Source organism: Phyllobates terribilis, unplaced genomic scaffold, assembly GCF_046119375.1.
Source record: "Phyllobates terribilis strain yellow unplaced genomic scaffold, ASM4611937v1 Scaffold_4__5_contigs__length_816908805, whole genome shotgun sequence".
Lineage (NCBI taxonomy): Eukaryota > Metazoa > Chordata > Amphibia > Anura > Dendrobatidae > Phyllobates > Phyllobates terribilis.
In genome coordinates, this window is record NW_027362764.1 from 64,199,202 (window position 1) to 64,216,320 (window position 17,119).

Below are 17,119 nucleotides of genomic sequence, written 5' to 3' on the forward strand. Positions count from 1 at the left end.
TGTCAGTGTGTGCACATCAGTGAGAAGGCCACATCGGGCAGTGTATGAAGACTGGGGGGAGGCTGCTGGGGCCATTTCTAGCTGCGGAGTTGGGGGTGGAGCCTGTGCAGAGTCTCAAGGGGGCCCCAAAATTCCTAGTGGCAGCCCTGCATCTGAAGAGTGGCGTGCGCCTCTGTGCACAACACCAGAAATCTCATGTCAGATACGGAACGTCACAACTCGTCATGAATTAGAGAAGCTGTGGTGTCACGCCCTCCACTGACACCTCCGCCATGCCCTTGTCTCACCCCACCCCCACCTATTTTGGCAGAGCTTGGAGAAAACTGATGTGAAAACACAAAAAGTTGCAAAATTTAGGCACAATTATTAGGTCATTATTTTTTTTTAGAGATATTAGAAATCAGTATTTGTTGGGTAATGAGTTATCTTTTGATAAGTCCAAGTGGCTGTTATCAGATAGTTTTCACTGGGGGGCGTGTACGTCTCCCTCTTTGAGTTGCCCAATCATTCGCGGGCAAAATCACAGCAGAAAAAGAACACCCCTCCACCATAGCTTAGGTTTCACAGGCTGTAAGATACAAAGATACAGCCCTGATCTCCTGGTCTAACCTCATGCATGGCTAGAATGTGCTGGAAGATTGAAGCAGATGACTATCCCTTTTCAGATAATGTGGACGTGGGGGAAGGGTTAGCACAGCTGAGTTTAGCAGTGCCACATTGCAAATCCTTCTATAAGCTCTCCTCCTCTCATAGGACTGTCAATTCTGCTGTACTGCCCCTTCCACCCCACAGCCTGTCCGGTGATGAGTCACACTTATGTCTGTTGTGCTCAAAGCAACTTGTAATCGAACTGCAATGAGAGCAGAACAAACGACTCCTGTGTGAGACATATGACAGGCTGCTCTGCTCATATAACGACCTTAACTGAAAGCTGTGTGTCATCTGAGCTCTAATTTGCCAGCATTTTCTAATCATGCAGTATGTTAGATCAGGAGATCCCAGCTGTATCCTTACATATCACACATTGAAGAACCTGCTGTAAGCTATTATGGGGGGCGTGTTCTTCTTTCTCCAGTGTGTTGCTGCTTGCTTATGATTGGTCAGCGTCAGAAAGAGGATGAAGTGCACGCCCTCAGTGAAATCTCTCTGGTAACACCCACTTGGACTAAAAAAAAATTAACTGTTTAGATGTCAAATACTTTGATCGCTAATATCTCCGCAACGGAGGGGCGAAATGATGAAAAACCAAAACGTTTTCTTCTACTCTGCAGCACCTATTACATCATGTGTCCAGTTCAACACAAAAAGTTTGATGAAAGGTACTCTTAAAATCTAGGGTTCACTGTATTTAGGAAAGAGTTGTGGAATAATATTGTGGCAGGGTTAAACTAAGGCCACAGCCCCACTATCAGTATTCGGTCAGTATTTTTTCTCAGGAGTAGGAGCCAATGTTGAGGAGAGCCATAGGATCTAATACTTAATTAACCTCAAGACATATACGATTGAGAGAAAAGACCCATAAAGTGTATTATTTCACCTTACATAAGCTTGTTTAAATCAAAAGATGGCTGCCATTTCCTGTTTCATCACACCATGCTCTGTTATGCAAGATGGCAACTGGACCTATGACTACATCCTGTTGTACATGTGGCAAAGGTGGAGACTTTATTTATGACTACATCCTGTCGTACAAGGAAGTTCCAAGAGGAAGCTGAATTCTATAGAAGGACTAACCAATCACAGAGCGACACATCGCTTGGAGACACCCACCCTGATGACCTCATGGACCACACACTCTGATGACTTCATGGATCACGCCACCTGATGACCTCATGGATCTCGCCCCCTGATGACCTCATGGATCACGCCCCCTGATGACCTCATGGATCATGCCCCCTGATGACCTCATGGACCAACCCACCCTGATGACCTCATGGTTCTGCCTATGGACTAACCAATCAATACATCTGGTTACTCACATTCTGGGGCTAACCGAGCCCATGTACAGAGTTTATATAAACCTATGTTGGAGTTGAATAAAGGACACTTGGAGCTGTGCCATAGCTGATCAAGGAGAGCTTACATCCGCCTGTGTGTGTCTGATGTTATTCTTTCTTGCATGCACTTGATCATATCCATTAGGCCAGGAGCAGGCAACTAGTGAACATACCAAACTGTTCACCCTAACACCAAAACCAGGTGAAGAACAATCAGCAAAAAGGTATAATAGAAACAAGTCACCAATTCTGCATTTATCATCCACTCCTGGTTTTGTCTCCCACTCCTGAGAAAAAATACTGACCGAATACTGATAGTGGAGCCGTGGCCTTATTGTAACAATCACAAGTCAACCACGACTTTTAATCTTGCAATAGTCCATTTCAATGTGATCCAGCCTACATGTGAAAATTAGAAGTCACATAGAAATTGACATTTTGCTGACTTACATCAGGGAGTGATTCAATGAAGCTCTGGATATTGGCCTCCTTGGCTGCTTTCTCCACTTCTTCAAATGGCACCACCCGGCTGTTGTCTCCATAGGCGATATTATCCGCTATACTGCAGTCAAACAGCATGGGTTCCTGAGACACAATGCCCATTTGTGCCCGGAGCCACTGGATGTTCACCGTCCTCACGTCAGAATTGTCCACACTCTATAAGAAAGACACCGAGTGGCTAAGCGCTTAGACACAGAGTTGCCAGTGGGCACTAAGACATCCATTACCATAATCTTTTCCATTGGGTTTACTTACCACTTCTCCATCCAATGGGTCATAGAATCTTTCGAGAATTTGGACCGTGGTACTTTTCCCGCATCCACTGCTGCCCACTAGTGCCAGGGTTTCTCCTTTCCCAACGCTGATATCCAATCCTCGAAGCACCGGCAAATCTGGTCGTGTTGGATAATTAAACCGGACTCCTTGGAATCTGACGTTCCCATCACATTGAGACTGGAGGAAATGACAAGAGAGTTTTATTGATCTGCTCCTGCGGCAAATCTTAGAATTAGAAAAACATGGATGCTTTTTGTTAGAAACAGTGCCCCACTTGCATGCAGGTTGTGTCTGGTATTGCAGATCCCTTCCCGTGAAGTTAATGGAGCCCACTAGTAATACCACACACAATCTATTACAGAGATATTGGGCTGTTTTGGGAAGAAAACATTTTCATAATTCTGTATAACATTTAAAGAATTAGCCTTAGTGCCATTACCCCTCCCCACATTATATAGCTGCACTTCTAAGTGGCTATAGATATGTCTTCTTTTTAAAATATGAGCAAATAGACAATTCACGAAAAATAATTCCACTTATTCATTAAAAATCTTACAGGTTTGTCTCCGGCCTCGCTGTAGCTGTCTATAAGAGGCTGCCTCTCCAGCAGATTGAATATATGAGCTGCTGACGTCTTGGCTTTTGCATAGTCTGGAGCAAAGGAGCTGGTCTGACCCAAAGCCATGGCACCAAATACAATGGCTGAAAATACCCTGTATAGAAAAAATACATAAGTGTAGTGGTCAATGATATAAAGAGTTTGGTAGAAAGATAAACAGACAAAGGTAGGTAGATGGATAGTTCTTCCTTCAGTTAGAAGCTACAACGACAGCAGAGATAGAATCAGAGAGCCGGCGCTGCACTCACATCTCCCACAGCTTACATCATCCAGGATCTAGGACATCTTCAGAGGGGGGTCACGATGCAAGAAACTAGTAAGTAACTGCAGCGCTGCCCCCTGTGACGTCCTGTTCCAGGAGGGGTTATGGATGCTGCGATGAGCGAGTGCAGCCCCAGCCTCCTGTGACGTCACATTTGAGACTTCTCTCAAACGAAATGTCACAGGAAATACTGTAAAAAAAAAAAAAAAAACAGGGATTTGCTAGATAGGGAAAAATGTACAAAAGTGGTTAGGGTGTAAGGATAGGTATTTAGAATATACATTTTAGGTGCCGACCACCCTTTTAAGGCAAATGCAACACAGCCTCATTTAGGTGAGGTCGTTCTTTAGCTGGGTGAAACTGTAAAGGGGTCCTTCATGCTCAGGATTGTAGGAGTAGCTAGAATCATAGATGGATGGATAGACAGATTGACTTACAAGAATACATCCTCCATACTCGTGTGATTGTTTGCTACCAACCAAGCCCCAAAGCGGAAGCACCCGGCGTAGGCAAAAAACATGATGGCTTGAGATAATCCAAAAGTCACTCCATGAATGTGCGCTTTCTTAATGGAATTCCTGGGCAAAAAGACAATAAATTCAATGTGAGACGAGGGATCTTCTGTGCTGCGTCTCGGCCGGTATCATACCCCACAAACGCACAAGTGCACACATTATGGCTTCTCTTACTTGTAAGGTCCGACCAGTTTTTCATCATACATAGCCTCGAACTTCCTCTCTCGGGTTAATGAGACCACGGTACGAATGTTCTCTACAGCCTCAGTGGCGATCTATGATAGATGATAGAAGGAGCGGGGATCAGTAAGTAAGAGGCTCTGGTTGTGCAGCCGGGCGCTGCCAGCAGAATGCCAGAGTGCAAGATCCAATTATGGCAACGTGGGACCCTATAATGCACTGTTCTTACACAGTATGGGTCTGAGGTAGGCAGATGTCTGGACATCAGTAGTATCAGGGAGATATCCGCTCATCTGTGGCTGCCTCGCCACTAGGAGGCGGTATCAAAGGACATCCTGGCCTGTATGTGTTAGGCTCTGTTCACATGTCCAGTAGATATTTCCAGTTTTGGGGTCATAAAAATAGAAATAAAATGTTTCAGTACAGGACCCACTCATTTTAATGGGATCGGAAGTGTCATAAAATGTTTACCAATTGCCTCCTTTCCGAAAAAAAATGGATGTTTAATTTAGCAGTGAAGTCTATGGATCATATCGGATGGTTTCCAATGTGCATACATTTTTGCTTCTTATGTAACTGATCTAGATTTTTTTAATACTGGATCCATTACGAACAGTTGACAACTGGATGTGTGAACAGAGCCTTAGCATGTGACGGGCTGACGGCACATATTACGGCAGACGTCGCTCACCTTCCCAGCTACTTCCAGTTCGTCTTTGTCCCTCTTCGCGTGCCCAGCAAACGCTTTCATTTGGAGAAGCGCAGAGACGGCGATGACTGGTACAATCGCCAAGATAAGGAGCGTTAGCTGCCATCCGTAGATGAAAGATATTATCGTGGCGGTGCCCAAGTTGGCAATGTTCTGTGCCAGTAAGGCCAGTCTGGATCCGGTGGCCTGCAAGAAAGACACACAGGTAAAATAAGGTAAATTACGTCCCATTTCAGCAGCTGTAAGTAAAGATCTATGGTTGACATCCTGCAGATGTCAGGAGCATCGGGAATGCCCGATATTTAATAGAGCTCCATTCATTCTCTGTGAGACTGCTGGTGATACCCAAGTACTTTCCCTGCCTCGATCTGTCGGGAGACTTATATTCACGGATAGGGCCGACATTAACCGAATGCATGTGTTTTTTTTTGTATCCCTCTTTCCATCATCTCTAGTGGTCAGCAGCTCCTCATTCCTCTGAGTATATGTGGCTGCAAGACCCCATAGTAGCTGCAATGTCGGTACATAGCCCAAAGTATCCTACTACTGTCCACATATTAGGTTTTATTTTTGAGCTTCCTCTAGCAAAGTCATCAAAACTAAACACGTACCCCCTGCACTTGGGAGGCATCGGTGGCCAGTCTTGTCGTTAAAGCACCAGTGCTATTCTTCTTGTCATCAAACCAGCCCATTTCCTGAAATACAAAAGACGACATGAAATAATCCACTTCGTGAAACCTCTATTATCCTCAGTACCTAGACCTTGGCCTCAACACAGATTGCAGCCTCCCTTTTTATTCTAGGGTTCTACCATCGTAATAAGGTCAACATCGTAATGATGGATATATTGGCTTCTTTACAGAAGATGGGTAAATTAACCATTGGATAAAACTGTTTTTCTTCATGTACTACCCTTCCCAGCCAGCGGGGGCAGCATTGTGGGAGAAATGACATATCGCTGTACAACACCACAACCTGTCCCTGACTGAATAGATAGTACTATAAAGCTGAATTTTTTTAAACGGATATTCTGCCTGAGAAACCCCCTCTCTATATGTCCTAGGGGTGTCAACCCTTATAAAGTAAATGCAATAGATGATCATACCTGTCTTAACATCGCTTTAAAGGTAAATAGCCTGAGTCTTGTTGTAAGAATTTCTCCGGCTTTTCCAAATGTGAATCCCTGGAAAATTAGAAATAGAAAGTATTAGGAAATTATCTCGTGCTATGAGAAAATGTATCTTAGCAGAAGACCAAGGTTAGAAAAACATGTTTACTTCTATCCATAAACAGTGCCACACTTGTCCAGAGGTTGTGCCTGGTATTGCAGCTCATCACTATTAAAATGAATGATTTGTAAATCACACCATATAAGGCCACCATGTTTGATATTATGTACACTTGAAAAAGACACACTGGAGTCGAAACGTTGTGCTATACATGGCGGAATAAAAGACATCTTTATTTCACTATCACCCTGGAGTGGACGCTGTCTATATCTATATTTTGGTATTAAAATGAATGAGTCTCAGCTTCATTATCTCTCAAAACCTGTCGGCCGGCATGGCGCTGTTTTTGGAAAAAATCAGCCATGTTTTTGTAATCCTACAAACTCAGTACCGAGTTTCTTTCTTTAAAGCATTTAGTAAGTATTTAAAGCTGCACCCGAAAGGTGATAGGTCAAACAAACAGAGTAAATGAAAAACACCTGTTACCCAAAACCGACAGAAACAATGATAATAGAACTAAAACACTCAAAGAAAAGGTGTATCTGTTGTGGCTCAGCGGAAAGAGACCCGAGCACAGGATCAAGGGTTCAAATCCAGAAGTATGACAACAACAAAATGAGCATGAAATCTGCCACTTGGGAACACACCTTTAGAGAATGTTTACACAATGCATTTTAGAAACTTTTTTGGCCTCGTTTTTATTACTTTTTTCAAAAATTCAGGCAAAAACTACTGCATTTTTGGAATAATGCTGCAAAAATGCAACACGTAAGCATTGTATGAACATACCCTTAGAGAATGAATTACTGGGGTAGATATTATTTATTGAGCAGGGTTTGTCTCATGGTCTTATCTTAGGAGTGCATTTGCCACCCGGCGTCCTACTTGCCGGAGTCCATGCGCTCCTGATTGATCAACAGTTGGGACCAATTGCATGGTTGCACCGCAGGTCTGCGATGCTACGAGCGAAGGTAGATTTGCCTTTGCAGCATTGGAGGAATGCATTGGCAGCGCTTACAAACTCTATTGCCTAGGAGTCTGGCCACAGCTGCTAAACTTCAAAGGTGGTCGGTAGCCCAAGCAACCAGCAGTAAACAATTTAAAATTCCTTAAATTCTTGAGAACGGAGAGGATTTTTAATGAAAGGTAAACAGCAAAATAGCTTGTTTTTACTCTTAAGACAACCTCTTTAAAATAAAAAAAATGTTAAGTGATATGACACTGTTCAAACTGAAATACCTGGAGGAAAAAGGTCACAAAAGAGATGCCTCCCAGTCCCAGAAATATCAAACAAAACATGTTACTTTGGGATCTCATTTCATCCGGCTCACCGGCAAATACCTACAATTTAAGAAAACAATAATTACTACGTGATCTGTGCACAACGAAGAATGAAAAACATAATACATAAGCAACGACATTCCCGTGGTTCAGCACATAATATGAGATAGTTTAATAAGAAATTACTAATGTGGAATTTGTGTGAAGAACCTTCAATAATCCTAAAGATGAAACAATAAACTTTTGGAATATTTCCTTTTAGTTGAAGTTGATATGTTCCTCACTTATCAAAAGCATTTAGTTTCCCTTAAAAATGTTCAGAGACCTTACCAGTCACTAAAAAAAAATCAAGCTTCAGTAACTGAAGGAAAAAAGGAGGAAAAAAAAGAGGTGTGGGGGGAGAGGAGGGGGATGATACTGCAGAATTTCATTCTCAGTCTCGGAGTCTCATGCTATTAAAGAGGAAAGGGGCAGCACATTTAATATGATTGGTCAAAGCACAGCACAGCTTTTCATCTCTACACTAAGAAAGCCCCCCAGTTACACTTTTTTATTATTTTGCTTTGATTTAATGCAATAAAAGATAAAACACAAGTGAAATGCAATGTTCTGTTTACAATTATTTACTTACCGCAATAATCTTTGAGAATATAATTGCGAAGGCAGGCTGTGTGGCACCATTTATAGCGGCACAAATGATCCCAACCACAAAATATGGCCATTCGGGTTTGTTTAACTTCATGACTTTGAGAAAAGAGACTGGCGGAACTTTTTCAGCCTGAAATATACATGTCCAATATATGAGTTGGGAAGCGAGGAGATTGATAATTAATTACCAAACCCCACAGTGGAATCATAAATACAGTAAATACATGATTATTCTATAAAATTAGGATGTAATATGTTTATTTTTTTGGAAACTCCACTGCGTGTCCCTGTTCAAATATAGATGAACCTTCTCTAGCAAAGATGGCTGCTGTTTAACCATTTAAATGCTGCTGACAGTGGCATTTCAATATACTGGTTGTACTGGGTCGCACCAGCTCCCATCCACCCCCCCATCAGTGGGGAGCCGAAGAATTACCGTGGCAGCTGGATTCCCGTTGAAAGCTACATGGCTGCCATTTTAGTCCTCCTTTCAGGGGACTCAAAACTAAAGTAAAAATGTGAAAAAATAAATAAAATATAAAAGGCAGTATGGTGGCTCAGTGGTTAGCACAGCGCTGGGGTCCTGAGTTTAAAAATCCCACCAAAAACAACATCTGCAAGGAGTTTGTATGTTCTCCCCCTGTTTGCGTGGGTTTCCTCCGGGTTCTCCGGTTTTCTCCGAAACTCCAAAGACATACTGATAGGGAATCTAGACTGTGAGCCCCAATGGGGACAGTGATGATGATGTCTGTAAAGCGCTGTTAAATTAATAGTGCTATATAAGTAAAATAAATAAAAATGTAAATCTCCTTTTTCCAGCTCAAAACAATAAATAAATCAAAATAAAACAAATATATTTGATATTGTCATGTCCTTAAAAATGGCATCTATCAAAATATGAAGTGATTTAAACCATGTGTTAAATTCCAAAAAAAAGAAGAAAAAAAACGCCGGAATTGCTATCACAGTTTTTACACCTCCCTTCCAAAAATGCTATTAAAAGCAATCAAAACATTGTATGTACCTTAAAAAGGTAACAACACAAACTACATCTCTACAAACAAACAACAGCTCCATCGATGGAAAAATAAAAAATAGTTACAGTTCCCAAAAAATGGCGACACAAACCAAACTTTTTTTTCCCCCACAAACTTCTTACATTTTTTAAACCATTCAAATAAAAAAAAAGAACTTTATAAGTTTGGTATTGCATTAATCCTACGGACTTGAAGAATCGAGCTGCCAGGTCATTTTTACAGCACAATGAATGCCGAAATAAAAAAAAAAACCTCAAAACAATGGTGGAATTTCGGGGTTTTATTTACCATTTCACCCCATTTGGAATTTTTCCCCATTTTTCAGCACATTATATGGTAAAGTGAATGATGTCAATCAAAACTACAGCTCGCTCTGAAAAAAAACAGGCCCTAATATGGCGATGGAGACAGAAAAAATAATGTTATGGGTCCTGAAACTAAAGGAAGAAAAAATGAAAGTGCAAAGATGAAAAATGGTCTGATCATGAATGGTTGAAAGGAATATTCCCATCTCCAAGATCCTATCCCAATATGTAGCACGTGCAATAATAATAATATTGGCAAATACCTCTAATTAGGAATGTAGTATAGTTCTTCTCATTAAATATGTCACTTAACCCGTTTGCAGGGCATTGCAGTAGCTTAGGTATCCATGGTGATGACCACTAACAACTAACTGTCACTATATGAGTGATTGTAACCATGCATACCAAAGCTACCGCAATGCCCTTCACATGGGGTAAGCGACATAGCTTATCAGAAGAACTATACTACATATATAATTGGAGGTATTTGCTAAAATTATTATTATTATTACACCTACTACATATTTGGATAGGATCTTAGAGATGGGAATACCCCTTTAACACACCTTGATGTTGTACTTATAGCCCAGCCTTATGTTATTCATTAAATTTTTCCAGCTAAAATAGAACAGGTATTAATGGTATTTCCTGGCACTCACCTCCTCCTCTTTGTCGCTCTTCTTATCTTCATTCTCTGTTGTTTTCTTGTAGCTGCTGTGCCGACTTGATTTCCTCCTGATTATGTTGGTATCAGGGACTTTTTCATAGCCATCTATAATTTCGTATTCATTACCCTTTTCTTGACCTTCCTTATCCTCAGCATCTATTGTCTAATGATGAAGGAGAGTACATATTAAATTATATCACGTGGAGATTGGCGGGATGTGAAGATGCAGACTTAAGGACACATATTTTTTATCTTTTTAAAATCTACTCGATATTTTGGCTTGAAAAATGGCACAAAAAACCTATGTAAAACCAATATGTCTACTGACACCCTTAGCTGGCCATGCACTTTAGATGTACATAGGTTGATTTGTCCTTGGCTTTCCATCTAATGTGCATAGGAAGCTCATGACATTTTCCATCGGGGAAGATAAGGTTGGAGAAGTTGGATTTTAACTAACCGATCCTTTTGCTGCTATCAGAAGAGTTTGGCTAAGGGAAGATCAAGAGAAAAAGCTGCTGGCCAAAGGAGCATTCAGCAACAACTATCTAATGTGTATGGTCAACTTTAAGGTACGTCCATGGGTGCATTTTTGGTGCCTGCAGATGCTGGTTTAGAAAAATGCTTTTTTTTTTTTTAGCTTTTTTTAATTCATACTGCTTTTTCTTTTTTTTCACAATCCCATTTATTGAATTCTACAATTTAATAAAAAGGATTCTATAAAAAAAAAATCACAATAAAGCAAGCAGAAACACAGTGATGAAGCATATCATGGAACAGCCACAGATTATATTCTGGAGATGCCAAAACTTTACAATTTATATTGCACCCACATAGTAGATCTGGTCTGATAAATAAGACAACTCGTAAGCTTCTTTTTAAATTCATTGGGTTTTTATGTTATTAAAAAAAACAAACATTGAAATGTCTTAATAAGGGGGCTATTTGATACAGATTTTGAAGCCAAAATGAGGAGTATATCATAAATGGAAGAGAAGTAACAAGGATCAGCTATAACATAGCCTATAGGATCCACTGTCATGAGTTGTTATGATTTAAAGCCCCCATACAGAATAGGCTAAAGTCAGCCGAACCCATCGATATCGGCAAGATCGGCCAACTGTACAATGCATATAGGGGTCTCCCGACTCTCTAATCACAGATGTTGGGGGACATAATGTTGATATTCAAAGTGATCCTTAGTTCTCTGCTACCTGGGGAGTTTAACAGCTGTTCTCATAGAGAACACAGGAGTCGACAGCTATGGCAGCTATCTGACGTGTATGGTTGGCTTTTGGACTACATTGAAATTATGGCTAAATTAAAATGTCTAACTTTTCAGGTACAAGTGAATTGTTGAAAGATATTCTGCATGTATAGTTTTTTTTACCTGCATAGTGACCAGCTTATAGTAAATTCCTTCCTTCTTCATGAGTTCTCCATGGGATCCTTCCTCAGTTATGACACCTTCCAAAAATCCAGCAATAGTATCTGCGTTCCTGATCGTTGACAATCGGTGGGCAATGACAATAGTGGTCCGTCCTTCTCTAGCCTACAGAAAAATTAATAGTAAAGTGCTTAGAGACAGTCATACTGAATGATTAGTGCCCCAGAGAATAGTATGAATTGGAAATTTAGGTATAACTTTTTAGTCCGGCCACAGTAATGTTATACCATATAAGATACATGAGCCAAATGACTTGAACACTAAACAACCACTAATAAACCTTTTCCCAGCAGTCGTTAACGGGCTCTATGCCATAGTGCCATGTCACAGGGTCACAATAAGTTATCATGTAGGCTGAGGGCATCATAAAAAAAAAATTGGGGGGGAACAACAAAACGATTTGGCTTTTGTAATGAATTTATAAAAAAAACAAAACAGATTGGTCATTAAAGTAAAAAATATGCTAGTCACTTTACCTTATCCAGAGCTGCCTGGACAACAGATTCACTCTCAGTGTCCAGAGCTGATGTGGCTTCATCAAGAAGAAGAATTTTGGGGTTGCGAACCAAGGCCCTGGCAATCGCAATTCTTTGTTTCTGGCCTCCACTGAGCTGAGTTCCTCTCTCTCCCACAAGAGTCTCAAATTTCTGCAAATTCACAAAAACATGCTCATTCAAACATCTGTATCATGTATGTCCTTAGACAATGGTCTCACAGAAGTTTCAGGACCCTTCTACAATGTCCATATTTCCCAATAGGCGCTGAACTCATGAGTCACCCCAATTTAATTGGAAAGTCATAACTACTGGTATCAAGATCGAGATAACCACAATGTCAAAAAGAGAGTAATTAATTGACTATATATAAAAAGATAAAACCATGTAGAGCTTACATCTGGAAGCTTCGTGATGAAGTTGTAGGCATTGGCTTCCTTAGTGGCTTGTACAATTTTCTCCATGGTTACATCTTCCCGGCCGTAGCGGATATTCTCAGCTATGGTGGTATCAAACAGGACTGGTTCTTGGCTCACCACCCCAATGACCTCTCTTAAGTATCTGGTATTCAGATTCCGAATATCTTGTCCATCAATGGTGATCTTCAAGAAGAAGACAGTTAAAATCTATCCAATGATGGCAGGAAAATTCTGAAAAGGATGTAAAAATCCACCTTACCGTGCCTTCATCTGGGTCATAGAATCTCTGAATAAGCTGGACCGTTGTACTTTTTCCGCAACCACTGCTCCCCACGAGGGCCACCGTCCGACCGCTGGGAACCGTAAGGTTCAAGCCTTTCAAAACCTTCAGAGAGAAATATTCTCATTACGCATGTCACTTGTATGGAGATAATGGTGCCATCCTGTACACATAGGTAATACCACAGTACATTACACATTAAAAGTACAAGTACCACCATACTGTAAAAATAAATAATACCACTATACAGTGCCCAAATAAAAACCCTACATAATGTTGTCAGCTATAATGGCCTTGTTATTATCGTCATTAGGAGTATTGCTGTGGTAACACAAGTTACTAACCTGGATGTTAGGCCTGGATGGATATGTGAACTTCACATTTCTGAACTGTATGTCTCCCTTAATCTTGTCAGGTTTGAAGCCTGCAGAGGAAAAACTGTCTATTTTGGGTTTCTGTAGGAAAAAAACAAAAAAAAAGTGTAAGTATGTATAGACAAAATGTATTAATTTATGGGACCCCTTAATTAATTAGTAGCCCCTAGATATGATGAACTGCAATAAAGCAGGCAGAGCAAATAACAGGCACCTCTAGCAAGGCAGGCTTTACCGACAGGCAATGTAGACCTGTGCGTATACAGACAATGTAGGTCTATACTGGTGACATAACAGCAGCACCTCTCACATAAGTGAGACACGTTGGATAACCCCTTTAGGTTGTGAATTATTTGAGTCTACAGCACTGGACAATCTGTACCTACAGAGGTCTGCGATGTAAATCCAATATTGAGTTTCACAGAGCTTCAGCTGCATCTCCCTCCTCCCTCCCAACTGCTCCTCTACTCAACATTTGCTCACAAATCCAAAGCCTGCAAAAAGAAGCTAGAAGTCAGTTGACCCATTTGGCCCAAAGACCAAGAAGGCCAGGAGACACCTATGCTGAGACAGCGAGTCTAGCCACACTGGAGAGCGGCATAGACGACGCTATTAGTGGTCAGAAGTCAAAAAAACTTGTGACCGCTCCATGTACCTCCCCCATATTTCATAAAAAGTTCTATACACATAGTCACAAACAGTAAAGATTCCTGCAAATAAAAAGAATCTACAAAAAAAAAGTCTTACATTGTCGATAATGTTAAATACTGCATATGCGGCCCCCCGGGCGTTGGAAAATGCTTCAATATTGGGGGATGTTTGTCCAACGGCAAAAGCTCCGATAATGACAGAAAAGAATACCTAAGAGAGTCATAAAAGAAAGACATCTCAATAGTCCGTCATGACACTGATAGATATAAATTAAAAGTTAATTTACAGGGGGCTGTCTAGTTTTGACAATCTTTTTTGTAGAAGGGTCCTAATATGATAAGTTGATCACAGGATCGGAGGGAGTCCTTCTTCTGGAGTCCCCAGTAATCAGATGCAATCTGCTGGGGAAACCATCAGAAAGTGTTCAATTCTTCTATAACGCCGTCACAGGGGAAATTAAATATGAACTGTCTGTGCAAAGTGTCCTCAAAGGAGCCAGGTACTCCAGACTAGGGAATGCTTTTCATACCTATGCTCCATTCTGGATTGTAGACAAGTAGAGATAAGAAAATCCCTCAAAATTCATTTGCTCAAATTGACCTGTACTCTCAATGTGGCCTGAATAAAATTCGCTCCGAATAAAATCTGTCTTGAAAAGACATTTACCTCTCCATATCCAAAATCAAAATAAAGGGTGGTCCTCACATGTCTTCCAACTGCCGATCTCATCCTGGTCCTCTGCTCGATTTGTATTGGTCATCAGATCGGTCTTTGGTTCAGATCTTCAGGCGTCACTAAATTGCGCCCCACATGAGGGCTAAATTGCGCCCCACATGAGGGCTAATCGTAAGATCTGGATTGAGAACTGATCCAAATACTGATTCAGAGCAGAGGACCTGGATGGTTGGGGTGGCCCTCCCACAGGTTAGTATAATCTTTTATTATTTTTAACCCTCTTCTCAGCACTCAAAGATTCTTCCAACATGGTCACTGCTCAATCGAATCTTGATTATTTTAGCAAACCTGAAATTTTTGGGAAATTGGTACCCAGTTTTGATTATGAATATAGGTGATTTGCAAATGGGTTTTCTAAATCTGACAATCAAATTAACACCTCCTAGACATTGACAAAACCCCAACTGCGACTGCTTCCAGATGTTAACAAAGGCGCTTTACATCCTAGCCATCTTTCTATAAATGTGGCCATAGTAAATCAATATTCTCTATAATTTTTTTTTAGAAGGAGAATTCATAGACATCTGTACTCACGGTCAGCACGCTCCCAATAGTGTACTGTCCTTCTATGATCAGGGTGGTACCATACCAAAATGCCAATGAATAGGATGCGTATATCATTAAAAACGCAAATCCTATTGAGACGTTAGCCGTGATTGCCTTCCTGATCCCTATCTTTTTGGCCTCCTCTAGATTCTTTTCATACCTGGGTACACAAAAGGGTTAAACAAGTCAATCACTGATGCTGTGATGGTCACTGTCTATTCCCGGCCTAAAACAGTATTATAAGAAGAGAGCTCTACCTCTTAATTTCCTTATCTTGTCCGCCAAAGGCTATAACAGTCCTGATAGCGGCGAGCACTTCCTCAGCCACGGCTCCAGCTTTGGCATATGCCGTCAGCTCCTTGTTAGTAAATGCTGACAATATCTGTGAATAAATGGTAAGATTTAAATTGACCTCAACTATTGACATTTTATAGGGAAGAACTAGAAGCTGTGGGTTTTTTTTATTACCTTTGCCCAAATAGCTGCTGAAAGTCCCATTACGGGGCTGATTGCTAATATGACCAGGGTCAGCTTCCAACCCTTAACAAAGCCAATGATAAATCCGGTCAAAAAAGTAGCCAAGGATTGGACCAGCATGGCGATCTTATCTCCAATGCCTTCGTTGATTTTTTGGACATCACTGAAATAAAAAAAAGAAAGGAAAATTCAAAACAGACCTAGCTGTAATGTTGAAGGGATAGAGAAGACATCTTCACTCGTACCAACAATACCATGGAAAGCCTTCCCAAGGAATAACATAGAATTAGGGTACATATACCATAGAAAGGCAAAAGGCAGAAGGTTACGGGCCCTCACAGGGTGATGCCATCCTTGTTCTTCATGAAAACTAAAGCAAGGTATCGCCTAAACAAAGGATATGGAGTGCTAATAAAAGGGAAATTTGGCAGGTTGTGCCACTACCTTACCCTCTCTCTCCAGCAAGTAACAACATTATCACACTTCCTTCACTCTCTTGAGCCTTCTGTGATGTAACTATAGTAGGTAGCACCTGGGCCATGAAGCCTAGAGAGGCCCAAAGGGTACCTTTGGATAACATGGAAAGCCTGCCCAAGGGTTAACCTACAATTAAGGGTGTACATACCATAGAGAGGCATCCAAGTCAAAAGGTTACGGACGACAGAGGGTGATGCTATCCTTGTTCCTCATGAAAACTAAAGCAAGGTCTCCCCTAAACAAGGTTAATGGAGAGCTAATAAAAGGGGAATTTGGCAGGTTGTGCCACTACCTTATCCTCTCTCTCCAGCAAGTAACAAAACTCTCACACTTCCTTCACTCTCTCGAGCATTATGGGGTGTAACTGTAGTAGGTGGCACCAGGGCCCTGAAGCCTAGAGAGGCCCAATAGGTACCTTTGGTCCATATATGGAAATCAGAACTATTAAAAACATGTGATAGTTAGGACCCCTGTTGAAAATTAGGGCTCACAAACTCAAGCTACCCAACTGGTTCTCCGGTTATAAAGTCTGCTTCAAGGGTGGTGTGTCATGCTCTTCCTCGAATTTTAGAAATCCTTATCTCACCCACCAATACTAGACTTTCGCCATTTGGGAGAAAGACCAACAGATACTTTTCACTCCAGATCAATACAATACCCTTTTTTAAATTTGCTTTATTTTCACAAGGGTCATCATGAGCTTCATATGGCCGAAATCTCCTTTCTCCAGAGACAGGTACACTGATGGTGTATCCAATTAATTTTAAACATGGGAAAACACCTTTAATAATAATAACAGTAATTATTATTATCATTATTATTGATTAATTATACTTTATGGTTGTTTTTTTTTTCATTTTTTTATGTTTATTTATTTCAATTTCTTTTTAAGATTTGAAGGTTTTACATTCTTTATAAGGACACCCTGTTGTCTGTGTTTCTCTTTTTCCCTCTTCCACTGTCTAGTCAGTAAACAGATTAGATCTATTTCAG

General features: G+C 40.8%; 1 protein-coding gene across 2 annotated transcripts in view; it reads right to left on the reverse strand.

Annotated features, from left to right (window-relative positions):
- Positions 1-17,119, reverse strand: part of ABCB1 (ATP binding cassette subfamily B member 1) — an 86,957-nt gene that overhangs the window by 2,982 nt on the left and 66,856 nt on the right. For both annotated transcript variants that reach the window (XM_073677438.1, XM_073677437.1), the window contains exons 7-26: positions 15,641-15,812; positions 15,430-15,554; positions 15,161-15,332; positions 13,988-14,101; positions 13,211-13,321; positions 12,846-12,971; positions 12,566-12,769; positions 12,150-12,320; positions 11,617-11,778; positions 10,219-10,389; positions 8,201-8,347; positions 7,528-7,629; positions 6,165-6,242; positions 5,671-5,754; positions 5,042-5,245; positions 4,345-4,445; positions 4,093-4,233; positions 3,331-3,487; positions 2,754-2,951; positions 2,448-2,654 (exon numbers count right to left, since the gene is read on the reverse strand). In XM_073677438.1, coding sequence (XP_073533539.1) covers positions 2,448-2,654; positions 2,754-2,951; positions 3,331-3,487; positions 4,093-4,233; positions 4,345-4,445; positions 5,042-5,245; positions 5,671-5,754; positions 6,165-6,242; positions 7,528-7,629; positions 8,201-8,347; positions 10,219-10,389; positions 11,617-11,778; positions 12,150-12,320; positions 12,566-12,769; positions 12,846-12,971; positions 13,211-13,321; positions 13,988-14,101; positions 15,161-15,332; positions 15,430-15,554; positions 15,641-15,812 — 2,947 coding nt within the window. The remainder of the gene's footprint in view (positions 1-2,447; positions 2,655-2,753; positions 2,952-3,330; positions 3,488-4,092; positions 4,234-4,344; positions 4,446-5,041; positions 5,246-5,670; positions 5,755-6,164; positions 6,243-7,527; positions 7,630-8,200; positions 8,348-10,218; positions 10,390-11,616; positions 11,779-12,149; positions 12,321-12,565; positions 12,770-12,845; positions 12,972-13,210; positions 13,322-13,987; positions 14,102-15,160; positions 15,333-15,429; positions 15,555-15,640; positions 15,813-17,119) is intronic.